Source organism: Glycine soja, chromosome 3, assembly GCF_004193775.1.
Source record: "Glycine soja cultivar W05 chromosome 3, ASM419377v2, whole genome shotgun sequence".
Classification (NCBI taxonomy): domain Eukaryota; kingdom Viridiplantae; phylum Streptophyta; class Magnoliopsida; order Fabales; family Fabaceae; genus Glycine; species Glycine soja.
In genome coordinates this window covers 42738593-42753061 of record NC_041004.1, presented here as the reverse complement: position 1 = coordinate 42753061, position 14469 = coordinate 42738593, and the positions used below count along the sequence as shown (strand labels likewise).

Sequence of the window (14469 nt, the reverse complement as noted above, 5' to 3'; positions counted from 1 at the left end):
GTATTTACTATAAAGTGGAAAGACAAAGGGATGAAATTTGAAACTTCACAATTATTTTATTAAAATCAATAAAATTTATTGTATTTCTTGGTTTCTTCAAAATAACTTTTAAAAGACAAAATATCCTAATTAAAAAATAAGAATTTGATCAAAGGGACTAAAATGACATATTTTTTAAAAATGTCTCACTTAAAAAATAAAAAGACTAAAATTACAAGATTTTTTTAAAATAAGAAATAAAATATTTCAATTAAAAAATAAAAAACTAAAACAACATATTAAAAAAAAAACCACAATTATATTTTAACCCAAAGTTGTTTTTAGTAATGACGTAAGTATAAGTCTCGTACCCACCCAGCTTGCAAATAATAAATTATGAATTACCAAACTGACCAAAGTGATCAAATTATATGGATAACGTAAAAGTTTAGTTAATATTGGCTTTGGATTGCACTCATCCATTTGACTCGATCGATCATTGTGTTTCCGGAATGCGACGCTTACACGAAATAATAATCAAGTGATTTCAAAGTGGAAAGCAAGTCTAATGGAAGATTTTTTTATAGTGTGGAATCGGTCGGAAATATTGGCGATGCCGTTAGCGAAAGTAAGAGAAAAAGACTATATGTTTTCTTTTTGCAACGAAGGTAGTGAGCCTTCACAATGTCCAAAATTAAATGTCAATCAGATAATTAATGGTTTATTTTATTGATTTAATATATTTTTTTATTTGTTGAAATTGAAGATAATATCAGATTTTATAATTATTCAGGCATCCTATACCATCAGCTGAACTAAATTTGTTTGGCTTAAAACAGGTAGCTTATTATGTATTGAAAGAAGGATTGATCGAAACCCAAAACAGGTAGCTCCTTAAAAGCATCAGTGTGCCTTTTAGCTTTCAACTGAGTGCAGTGAGCTTGATGGAATATGATAACAGACAGAAAGGAAAGTAGAGTGTTGAAAAGATTATGAAAAAGATTATCTTTTAAATTTGAAAAGATGCTTTTTATTTTTAAGAAAGAGAGATCATTTAAGATTTGAAAGGATATTTTTTGTGAAAAAAAATATTAAAATTGAAAATAATTTCTGATATTTTTTCATTAAAAATATTTCATCTTTACACAAGGTTTAAGTTATATACCAAATATAGCATTTGAAGATATTTTTTATTTATTTTTAATCATATTTCTATCTACTATATATAACTTAGACAAAATTAAGCATTCACAATTATTAAACTATAAATTGTTTTAATTGAAATTTGTGAAACATGTATCAATTTTTACATTTAAGTATTTGCTAAGGGCATCTAAGAAAAACTTACATGAGTTATTATACTATATTTACTGATATTTCACACTTTTCATTATACCTATCATCTTTCTTACTTTAAGAAACTCATTCAAATTTTTTTCAACCATAAAATTCATTAATGTTTCTCAATAAACCCCACAAAGCATCTTATTATTTGATGTTTTATTATTCATGTTAATTTTATTTTAATTTTACTTAAATACCAACTGTTAAATAATAAATAAGTATATGAATGATGCATTTTCCATTTTTAATCAAGATGAAAGAAAAGCAATCAAATTTAATTTAGCATGGTGTTTAGTGAAAGATAATCCTAAATAATAGAATCTAGAGTAGGGGTGAGGTGCTTGAAGAGCATATATATACACCCTATCCCCCCCTCATCTCTGACAAGACGCCAACAAATACTAAATTTGTCTCAACATCATCTCCTTTGATAGTTCAAGGGAAACGAAAATGACAAGAAGGCTAAAACAAAATCTAAAAACAATCTTTACATCTTACATAAGAGTTATTAAATCAAAGACTGGTGACTACTAAATATTATAAACTTCTTAAAAAGACTGAAGTTATATATAAAAAAAAGACATATATTTAAAACTTAAAAATCTATACTAATGATCTGGTGGTTGAGTGTTGTTATTACGTATTTTTAAATTAATTTTTATATTGTACCTCTTACTCTGTTAGAACAATATCCCTCACTCATATCTAAAAAAATATTCATACAACTATTGTAAAACAACTATAAACTTAAATTCAATTCTCTCCAACTGCTGCGCCATCTATTATAGTATAGTCACTATGAAAAGAGTAAACCCTCAAAATGATTTATTTTCCAATTACATATATGGCAACATTAATTATTTGAAACGATTAATTACTAATTTAGTCTTTTAACATATATAAAATGTCACTATTATTACTTTTCAATTATTTTATCTTCAAATTGGTTCATAAAAAAATAATTATATTTGTTATTATAAAAAATAAATTATAATATAAAATAATTAATTGAATAATATTAAAAGAGTAAATTTGATAATAAATTAAAATTTTAGGACTAATTTAATGATATTAATAAAATAAGATATCATATGTAGGAAATAGTGGCATCTCACAAAGAGATTATCTTATTTCCATGTAACTATGATAAAAAAAAAATATTGTAATGTTTTGTTAACTAAAAAGAGTTTGTTTGGTTTATGAAAATATTTAATTTTTTATAAATAGTTATAAAAATGTTATCATCTTTTTATTATTATATTTCCACTATTTTTATTCAAAATATTTAAAAAGAGAAAAACGAGGATGCCCAATTATTAAAAGAGGAAGGCAATTACACGTGTAACTAATTTGAAAATTGTTGATATTCTGTAATTCCTCCGATGCTTCCTCGTCTGGCTTGCTGGACTGGTCGATCCCTCTCTCACTCCTTGCTGTTGCCTCCTCCCACCTCCAGCACCAGGTACCTTCCCTCACTCTCGCAGATGTGCATTTCTGTTTCATTTTCATTAGGATCTCCATTTTCCCTTAATTTTCGTCCATAAGATTTAAGACTTATTAGAAGCAATTACATTCCTAATATTTTTTGTCTTCCTGGACAAGGTTTATTGCCAAGTGTTTGAATAAGAACATGGGCGTGGACAATAATTTGCTTGCCAAACCTAGAAGGCGTGCTAATTTTCGGTTATGCAATGTGTCATGGTATGTAATGTAATCTCGAACCTTGAATTTGACGACGATTTTGTTTATTTATTTATTTATGTATTTATTCGTTTCATCATTTATGTGTACTTTTTGTTTAGTTACACTTCTGAAGTATTGGAGATTCAATCTGATGCTCCTACACTGCATGTTCTGTTTGTTCCTGGAAACCCAGGTGTGGCCTCGATTGTGTGTTCGCGTGCTTATTTTTCCATGTTAAATTTGTTTAGCTGCGGCTCTTGGTACTTTTGGTTGTTGCAGGTGTTATTTTATTCTACAAGGACTTTGTGGAATTTCTATATGAGTTGCTGGAGGGAACTGCTTCTGTCACAGGTAAGTAATGGCAGCTCTTTCTTTCTGTCTTCTGGTTACTTATTTGATTAGCAGTTATGCTCACTAGTCATGTTTCTCTGTGGCCTAACAGCTATTGGCCATGTTTCTCACTCAAGAAAGGTATGTGCATTTTGTTTTGTTTGATTAGCCTGGGTGGCATTAGAATTTTTCTCACACAGTTTTGTTTCCAGAACTTGGAACATGGACGCATGTTTTCTTTACAAGAACAAATCGATCACAAGGTAATGTAATGCTTATATTTTGATCTTAACAGATCATTTGCTGGTTTTAGGATAAAACAGTCTGATGAGTGGTTTATTTTGATGTCCATTTATAGGTTGGTTATACTTGGTGTGCTATACAATGGGATGCCCTCCCCTGCCCCTTTGATTCCTACTATAAAAAATTAAGTAAATTAAGGAATCAGAATTCATTCTTTTTGGATCTCCCGTGAAAAATTATAGATTTATCTAATGCATTGCTGAAAGGTGTGAAAAGTGTGGCTGAGTTGAGTATTTAAATTTTCATTTCATATTATATTGTGCACAACTGTTGAATAGATAGAAGAATTGTCATGATGGGATTGTTTCTAGTATGTCATGTGCAGGCTTTTGTGTTGGCATATTCCTCTGTTTCTCTCTCTTTTTCATGTTTACATTTTTCATTCATTTCATAAACTTCCATGCTTTTATGATTGACATTCATCATTCTTGATTTGGATCATTTTATTTAACAGTGCATTAATGTGTGATAGTAATCTAAGTCTTCACTTTTCTTGTGTGTTTGTAGATTGACTTCATCAGAGAGGAATTGGAAAATGTTGAGATTCCTATATTACTGGTGGGTTCTTTTAAAATATTTTCTCCTTGTTCAATGATGGTGTTTTGATGTTTAAAATTTTGGTGTGAATACTTCATTTATTTTGTATTCACCTGCTGCCACTAGTGCTGCAATGCAAAAGATGTCAGAGAAAGTATGTTGACATCTTACACAGATTTTTTGTTGACCACATTATGTAACAAGTGACATTTAATGTGCGACTTAAAGTAGAAAAAATGCCAGTGTGTGGAGTTTCGGATGTGCATAGAGAAATAATTTGTTATATTGCTGTTAAAGAAAGAAATCCATGATATTATAGTCTGACTAATAGTTTCATATCTGGATAAATTTCTTGCCATGACACATGACTTTAATCAGCTTCCCTTCCCCTTTGACAGTAAGAATGATATTAGAGATACTAAGTTCAAAATTAGTTTACATGTAAGGCCAAACATCCTTTTGTCCACTAAAAGCGAACAATTTTGAAGGATCATTAATGAATCAATTTGGGAAAGCTTAGTTTACATGAAAGCAACTATCTGTGTTTTCATTACATACTGGAAGAGGGTTGCATGAAATTATTGAATAAAAAAATTGTGTTATCTGAAAGTCCTGTTGCATACAAAAAAGTTAAATTTCATACTGAAATAAAATTTTGGTAGCTAATTTAGAGTTTTCTCTCCAGGTTGGACACTCTATTGGTTCATACATATCTATTGAAATGTTCAAGAAGTCGCCAGAGAAGGTGATGGGAACAATGCATATTTAATTAATTGCGAACACATCATCTCTTCTGTCAATCACTTCTGATCTCCATAAATTGTTAACTTTCATTTTCTCCTTGGCTCTGTAGGTGAAATATTGCATTGGACTTTATCCATTTTTGACGTTAAACCCACACTCAACAACACAGTTAGTTATTGGAAAAATTGCCAAGTTAGTCTCACCCCCCATCCCCAAGTCAAATACCTTTGACATTGCCTACTTTGTTAGAGATGACATGAACTAGTAGTGCCGTTATGAGCTTAGATATCATAGTTTTGATGTGGTTCACTCTATTTCATACCTCATGGGATTCAACTTAAGCATAAAAACAATTTTTTTAGTTTGGTCTGAACCTAAATTTCAGATAAATTACATAATGGTAATTATCTATTTGTTATTGCTAAATATTTAGCACGAAAGCTTTGTACTGCTAAATTTTTTATGAAAATCTTAGACTAGTTTATCTGAAATGACTAATGATGGTACATGGGGTTTCAGATCCCAAGTTCTAGCTGCTGCTCTTAGTTACCTGACAGCATCATTAGGATTGTTACCTGTCCAGGCTTTGAGGTTTCTTGTCAGAAAATCCCTTGGGAAGTCATGGTCAGCCAATGCAGTTGAGGCAGCATGCTCTCACTTGTCACAGGTTAGCTTTACTGTTCTAAGAGGACATCAATGATAAATCACATTAAATTTGTAATTTAGTTCTTTTTCTTTTGGTCGCTCTTCTTATTGATCCCTTTACTTATATTAGCATACCAATGCAAAAAAATCTACTTAGTTGATGCTGACTTACAGCTTTTTAGTGTGGGTTGATATGCACCTTTTTTTTGTATTAACTCGAACCTTAATAACTCACAGTATCATACCATGCGGAATGTCCTCTATATGGCCATGACTGAATTCAGAAAGGTAACAATTCGTATCTATGAATATACCTTTCAGATTTTATAAATTATAATAAAGTTGTTTCACTTCATTTTACTATCTAGCAACTTTTTCATTTACATATGGCATTATTTATCTGTAACTATTTTTTTCATTCAAAATTAAATGCTGGCACCCTTTAATCAATGTAGGTATTTTGTTGACACCACTAGTGGAAAAAGGCTTTAGTTATTGTTGTATATGATTCTTGTAATAGTCATTTTTTCATACCAACATAGGATGTGTTTGGTTTGTGGAAATCTTTTTTGCTTTTAGTAATAATTACAAACATGTTACTTTATTTTTACTTTGTTTTTAAAGATTTGTACGGGAAATGGTGAAAACACTTGGAAAAATTGAAAACAGAAAATATATAGGAAATGAAAGCATGTTAAACTGCAACGTTAATCACGTGCTTCCCCTGCTAGCTTTCAGAGGCACCAGATTGGATATTTATGAGAGAAAGGAAGGCTCAATTGGCATTTTTATTTGGTGTTGACGATCACTGGGGACCACTTCATTTGCTTGAAGAGGTATCTTTTTATTTATTTTAATTACTGTTATTATTATCTGGAAAGCTTTTGCATCATCTGAAGGTATGAAATAAGATTTGTACCACAAGCATTTAAGTCTGTGAGTGCCTCCACTGGAGAGCATGTGTAGGATAATGATATGCTTGAGATTCTATCCTAGTCTATATGATCATTTATGATCCTAAAATGGTGCAATAGATGTTCTAAGTTTATTAACAAAGTTGAATTCCCTCCTTTTATCATTAATGAAAGATCTTGTATCAAAATTTGCAGTAATTTTTCCTCTATAAATTAAAAATAAAACAACCAAGAAGAACCTTATATTTGTTTATTTTTGATAATTTTTATTGCTGCAAATTATTTACTTTAAAGAAATTAAATAATGTTGTAAGTTTGGCCGAGCCATTAAGCTGAAGGTTTGGATTTGTGTTTGAATCTCAGCATGAACTACAATATGCAATTACCTTCTTCCCCTTTCTCTATCCCCCAGTTTATGTTGGGGACCTTCTACTCTAAATAAAGCAGAAGGTTTATAAAGTTGCTCTTGTTTTAGTTTAATAAGAAGAAAACAAAAGTGTATCAAAATCAAACCGAGGGGAAAATTTACAATACCTTGATTATAAAGATATGATACTTAATTTAACCTTCAGTGATCTTTTATTTCTCTTTCTGATATTAATTTTACTTTATTTTCATGATTTATGTTTTAGACAGCAGGTATTGTGATAAAATGAGCAAAATAAAATAGATTATGATGTGACCTATCAATACCTTGGCTTTTAAGATATACCTGAAGCTCACTCTTATTCTCTCGTTCTCTTTGACATTTCAAAACAATGGACTATCTGTAGCTTAAAAAAGAAAAATGAAAACAACGGACTGCTGAAAGAAACTAAAATCTAACAGCCAGCTGCCCACAGAAAGTGGACTACGTTGGCTATTAGGGGGATCTTCCAGTTTGCTCTATATTAACTTGCATGTTCTTGGAGTGAACTGGGCATCCAATGTCTGCAATATAGACTTTCTATAAATTTTTCTTGTTTGTGATGCTATCAAGTAATTTTTGTGGTGATAAATTCCTAACACTGGTTTTAGCATGCAGCTTATGTATGTGTGCTATCCTAAGTGGACTTGAAATACCACAAATTCTTTATACCATATTTAACATTAAATTACGGGAAAAGAGCTAGGTAAATGTTTTTATAATAAAGATTGATTGAAATACTAGTTAACCACAATGAAGATGTTTTTGTTTCTTAAAGTTTCCCTAGTAATTTCTGAAGTTATGGTTTCTTTTGTTTACAGATTTCAAAGCATGTTCCCGGTATGGCCACATATATTGAAAGAGAAAACCACACCCATGGTTTCTGTTGTACTGAGGCTGGCTCATTATGGGTGGCTCAACATGTGGTAAACTTGATCAAGAATCAGATGGTTTGTTCAAACCAATAAGGTTGACCCTTTTGCTATTGGCTTGTGTTATGTGAGTTTTCTTAGTTAATGTAAATTGCAGAAAGGATTGAACCACTAATAAATTTGAAACAATGATAGCTGAGAAAAATCTTAGTTTCATTTATTTACCAATGCATCTAGTTCACTTAACAGTTTTAACATCACCAACTGTATTCTATGACTTAATTAGTTAGCACCCATCTTCCAGCAGTACAAAGTAAATAATCGCCAACTGCATTGTTTGACTTTATACCACCCATCTCCCAGTTATAAGAAGTAAAAGCAATTGCCAACTTCATTTCGTTGAACCTCCCCACTCTTTTTCGAGAAACTTAGTACACGTTTGTCAGGAACTCATCGTTGATGGATAGATGGATAGGGGAAAAAGTGAAGTGAAATAGAATGTAAAAGCATTTGTTGTAGTTGTATGGTTTGTTTAAAATAAGGTAGAGATGGAATCAGTTTCATTCTATACTTTCTTTTCTCGTAATTTGAGGGTGTGGAATAGACTCACTTTATTTGGTACTTGAAAAATACAATTTCATGACAAAATTGTATGTGAATATTATAGTATAGTGACAAAATAGTCTCAGAAAACGAGAGATGATAAAATTGTTGCACTTTTTATTATTCAAGGACTAGATCAAATTTTTTATTCTTTCATAGACCACATTATGACTTATTTACACGTTTAGAGATAGTTATTGATCCTTGTTATTTGGTATCACTTTTCCTTTCGAATATATTCTTAGTTTATTATTTTGACACCGATAAACCAACCTGGTAAAAGTATGAATTATAATAATGATGAAAACAGTGTCATTGTCATCAATGACAAAGGTAAAATCGGTGATGAGGATCACCGAAATCACGAGTGTCTATCAGAAACGTTAATCTAAGTAAGCTTGTAACTGCCCCCGTGATTACCGATCTAGTTTTTAAATTTTTTTTCTTAATATTACCGGAGGATTCCCTTCTGATTCCAATATCTTCTTGAAAGCAATTGGCTATATTCGCGTTTACATTCCAAGTAACTAGTATTTAATTTGTTGTCAGTTGTTTACGATAAGTGTAGTTTGCGTTGCCATCTTTAATTGATCAATAAAAATTCCAAAACTTTAACCTTTGAGAAATAGCAAGTGCTAACTTTCTCATCCGCTTTTTAAGTTTGAAACAAACATCCAATCCCAGCACGTTGGGTACACCATTGGCTTTTCTTTCGACTTTTTGTAGTACAAGAGAAGCCAACTCTAACATTGAAATCAACATACTGAAAACCTTGTTTGTTACTTACCAGTTACTACCAATGAAAAAACACCAACGTGATCATAACATAATATTTATTTTCATTCCTTTATTTTTTTTTTCTATATAGAATTTAGAAAATTATACAAAGGGAGAAAGGGTACAATTTTTTTTATTGATGCGCATGAAATAAGTGATAAAAATTACCTTCATTGATGAATTACAATTTGTTCAAGTTATTTTTTTTATAAATGGAAAGTAATAGAAATGATTTTGCGAGTTAAGATTCACAAACAACCCAACTACAATGTTTTTTCTTTCTTAGAATATAGTCACGCTAAAATGGAGACTCTTCTCAAATCTCAACGGTCCTGTTTTATATACGTGGATCTTGAGATCAAATTCAAGAGCAAATGCTCCATTCGGGACTAATACATAATACTACTTCCGGCCTTATATATAAGTAAGAAACATAATACAAATAATTAAGACTAAAAAAAAGTGATGGTTATATTTAATATTATCATAAATTTAAATTTTATTTTAAAAATACCTTTAAGTTTAAATGTTACAAGTGATGACCTCATTTTAATATTAACACCCATAGTTCACTGAATGTCTAGTAAATAGAATTCACAATAAATTAAGGATATAACAAATATTTAATTCTGCATGAGTTTAAAAAAACTAATCATTGTTTGGCATATATATAGGACCTGATGTAGTCGTAATTACTAATTGAATTACATCTTGAAAATTGTAAATCAAACCAAAAGAAAAATAAAATGTAAAAGGACGGTTTCTAAATTGTCTGCCAAGCGATAATACATACTCAGCCAACACAAAAAAATGGCGAAGGCTTAGGCAATGGTATTTAAAAAATTATAATTTCTTTTGATAATTATGCATTAATAATAAGATTTCTTTATATAATTTATAATATTCAATGTAACATGATAATATATTTATATTCATATTATTATTTTGAAGTATATATTGTAAATTATATCTTAATTTTAATTTTCTAATTTAATTATATATATATATATATATAATGTTAAAAGTTATATAATATATTAAGAAATTAGGTTAATCTAATCATGTTTAGAAATTAACATGTTTAGAGATGAACGAGTCGATTTATCTAATATGTCCACTGAATTAAGTTGGATTAAAAAATTCAACCCAACAATTCAATATGTCAAATGTTGGGTTAGATTGAATTCATATTTACATTTTTCTTTCTTGAACTAAATTAAAATTTATTATCTAAAGTGAATAAGCAATACACTATCACATTAGTTCTTTACACAGGAAAATTCAAATAAGTACTTGAAATTTTTTGTTATTTCATTTTAAGTTTTTAAATTCAATCATTTACATTATTTTGGTCTCTCTGAACATTTAAAAAAAAATGTATACTAATGTGGTTCATGTCATAGAGATTCGACAAAGTTTAATGTTGGCTGTCGAAAGCCTAACACAACCCTCTCCTTTTATCCGGGCTTGGGACCGGCTAAGAATAGCAAAGCTAACCTAGGCAGGATTAAAGTAGGTGTAGCGGAGATGAGGATGTTGCGGTGGATGTGTGGTAAGACTCGACAGGATAAAATTAGAAACGAAACTATTAGAGAGAGGGTTGGAGTAGCGCCTATTGTAGAGAAGATGGTGGAAAATAGACTTAGGTGGTTTGGGCATGTAGAGAGAAGACCGGTAGACTCTGTAGTGAGGAGAGTAGACTAGATGGAGAGAAGACAAACAATTCGAGGCAGAGGAAGACCCAAAAAGACTATAAGAGAGGTTATCAAAAAGAATCTCGAACTTAATGATTTGGATAGAAGTATGGTACTTGATAGAACATTATGGCGGAAGTTGATCCATGTAGCCGACCCCACCTAGTGGGATAAGGCGTTGTTGTTGTTGTATACTAATGTGGTTGAGAGATTGAACTTTCATAAACAAATTTAAAATTTCTTTAGGTTTAGAAATTAAAGTGACAACATTATATACTTTCAAAGAGTAAAATAGTAGTTTACGCTAAACATAATATAGAATATTTAAAAAAAATACTATCTGAATAATATACTTTTTTCCCCCTCTCGTCTATCTGCATCCCCATCTCCAATACTTGACAACTAGACAAACGAGAAAGTTGAATATCCAATTACCAAACCTCAAATTGCTCTGATTCTGAATGCATGTGATCATATGGACAATCTTGTAGATATCTCGACTCACATAAACCAAATCTGCGGTCCAGATCACTCTGTAGTCAAATTAGTTCATCATCACAAACTAGACCCATTAAGTACATGTAGGGACCTCTTAACTCTAAGTCACATGCATACCCAATTAATAAGACCCTCCTCATCACATCCCATTTCCAAGCCATCCCCATAAATAAATAAATAAACCACTTTACAAAGCCATACACATTACACATTTACAAACACCTTCCTTTGACTAAGGCAAATAAGCTCATTGTTTTGTTCCCTTTTCATGTTAGCAAGTACTCACGGAAAAGTAACACAGAAACCACAGCAATGTCTGGCTCCCGAAAGAAGCTTCTTCTGAACACCGTGTCCGTGAAACTAGGCTGCGGCACCTGCAGAAGACCAAGCCTGCGTCGCATATTCCACCCAAAGCCAAAACCAAAGAATCTTAACAACAACACCAATTACCGAAAGCACAAACATTCTTCTTCTTCTTCTGCTTCTTCTTCCTTTTTTGCAAGCCAATGGGGGGGTGACAGCACCAGCGCCACCCCCACCAACACCAACACCACATTCTCACCCTACGTTGATTCCTCACACTTTTCTGACTCAGATTCCTACGTGAAGGCTGTGGGGGGTTTAGGCAGAGCTGGGAAAGAAGGTGTGGCTGTGGAGAAAGACTCTGATGACCCTTATCTTGATTTCAGACATTCCATGCTTCAAATGATATTGGAGAACGAGATATACTCCAAGCAGGATCTCAGAGAGCTTCTGAACTGCTTTCTTCAGCTGAATTCACCGCATCATCATGGTGTTATAGTCAGAGCTTTCACTGAGATCTGGAACGGTGTTTTCTCTGTGAGGTCCAGTTCTCACATCCACCTTAAGCCACGTGAGTTCTAAGTACTGCACGTGATCGTGGGGGTGTTAAGGTTAATTAACAAGTTGTATATGTAGTAGTAGCTGCACTAAGAGCTATGTTCCTAGGCTTAATATCTAGTCCAACTTAGGCACAAACTTTGTTGAGCTATGCTAATTAGGTTGCTAACGTTGTATTGTATTACTGTATTAGTAAACAGTAGTACAACATTTTGATCAACCAAATGTAAAAAGGGAACTATTGTTATCTAGTAAGAGTAGTAGTATTACTATTTCTCGGGCAATATTATTATTAATCAAATTACACCCGAGTTGGATTGGTTTTCCTTCTTTTTCACCACAAGACAAGGATGAACTGAATTTCACTAGAAAATGACTGATCATAAGAAATAATTGCTGCGTTATGTTGTAGTACTGGTAGAAAATAGAAATCACAATGGAGGACCTGAATGCACTGAGTATGGTCCCTAAAGTTGGCTTTGGTTTGAGTAATTTGGTCAAAATAGTTCCCAAATTTTGAGTAGTATGGCACTATGGCGATGGTGGTGGAAAAAAAGAGACATTGGGATTTGAATTATAATAATAAGAGTGGTCTCATGAAGAGAGACAGTGAGTTTAGTTCTTTTCAATAGATGAGAATAGAAACTTTCATGACTGACTCGAGTGCATTTTCCAATGTTGGTATTGAAGTTCGCTACTCTGTTTTCAGTAGTATTAGGATACAACTTGCCAACATAGTTGGCACATTACCTGCTAGATTTTCTTAAAATAAAATTAAAAAACTGGTTAAATAAGTAAATACTCTAGTTGCTTTAAATAAATAAATAAAAACTTTAGTTGTTATTTGTGAGTAACTGTTTTATATTGTTGATTGAATAATGTTATTTTTACTGTTTTATAATTCATTTTATTTCTTTTTTATACTCCCGCACTCATTACTGTAGTAGTATTTCTCACATTACCTGTAGGAGTATTGTTACTATCTTATTGAATTCTCTTTACTACTCTCTTTATTGTGAAACGTGTTGTAAAATCATGATGTTGAAATACTACAGCACTCATTACTGTACTGTAGTAGTATTTCTCTTATTTATTTCTTTAGTACAGCACTCATTACTGTAGTGCATGCATTCAGTTCCACTTTGTATTTACTTAGGCATTGATAACATGGCCGCAGGCAGTTTTAATTTGTATTTAAACCTCTCGATGGAGGTAGGCTCTGATGGAGGGTAAAAGTCAGCATGCATTTAAATTTGGCAGAAAAACACTTTTATTTTCTTCATCAATGGAGTAAAAAGTTTCTTTCAAACTTGACATTTGACAGAAGATCACTTGCTGGAATTGCTTATTAGAAGTTTTCAGAAGATCACCTTCATTAATGAACAATTTTTAGTTTTGTGGACACCTCAACGGATGTATACACATGAAAAGAGAAAATAAATATAATAAAAAAAATATCAAATTTCGTATAAAGAGCCAAGTCCCTTTTCAAGCATTTCGGATGGCTGAAGGGAATTGAACTAAAGTCTATTTTTAAATATCTAAATTTCCAACATTGTTCATAGTTTTGAAGAATGTGATTATCATGACATTAAGGAGCCAATTAGATAGGCAGCTGATGAAATTTCTTGCGAGTAAAGGTTCCTAAGGTGGAATCTTGCTTTATCATTAAAAAAGATGACAAATATTTTAAACAAAAATGAAATTTGCTTTTCATTGCTTGTTCTGAGTTTGTTAAACAGAAAGTGGGAAAACATAGATGCAGATTTTTTAGAAGCAGTTTTCTGAGAGTTCAATCTAAAAATAACATTTTTTTTTCTTTTGAATCTTTGTCTGTTGTTATGCCTTCAAAAATTTTAATTCGTGATTAGTAGTTCAACATGTGGTGTAGTACTTTTAGATGATGATGAACTCTTTACCGTGCCATATTCATTATTCGTGGCAATGGAAACACAGCGGGCCATCATTGAGAGCAAGTATCAGACCACAACTCAATCTTAGATAAAGGTTTGTAACCAAGTTAGCAAGCTGTCCAACTCAGTCTTGTCAAATAATTGCTATGAAGAGATAAGCTACATGTTTGTTGCTTTTAAGGCAAATGTTTCATTCATGTTCAAACAAATTATGTTATGTTTATCAATTAGCGTAAACATATTTGAAGACTTTATCACCTCACATACAAAATAGTATGCATATCTATCTTGCTTTGTATTAAGACCTTTTTTTTCTTTTTGAGCTTGAATGATTTTATATTTAATACTGGTACACAATAATCTTTA

The 14469-nt window shown here is 31.5% G+C and overlaps 2 protein-coding genes across 2 annotated transcripts; both read left to right on the top strand.

Moving 5' to 3' along the window:
- The first annotated feature begins 2657 nt into the window (after positions 1–2657).
- On the top strand, positions 2658–8017 carry LOC114407249 (lipid droplet-associated hydrolase). Its single transcript, XM_028370284.1, has 13 exons — positions 2658–2785; positions 2926–3024; positions 3126–3199; positions 3286–3357; positions 3449–3477; positions 3549–3599; positions 4147–4197; positions 4862–4921; positions 5030–5112; positions 5440–5587; positions 5803–5853; positions 6297–6401; positions 7707–8017. Exons 1-13 carry the CDS (start codon positions 2706–2708, stop codon positions 7851–7853), a joined length of 1050 nt encoding a protein of 349 aa, XP_028226085.1. The 5' UTR covers positions 2658–2705; the 3' UTR covers positions 7854–8017.
- Positions 8018–11477: 3460 nt separating this feature from the next.
- Positions 11478–12516, top strand: LOC114407248 (transcription repressor OFP6-like). Its single transcript, XM_028370283.1, has one exon. The coding sequence runs from the start codon at positions 11642–11644 to the stop codon at positions 12212–12214; it is 573 nt and encodes a 190-aa protein (XP_028226084.1). The 5' UTR covers positions 11478–11641; the 3' UTR covers positions 12215–12516.
- Positions 12517–14469: the final 1953 nt, after the last annotated feature.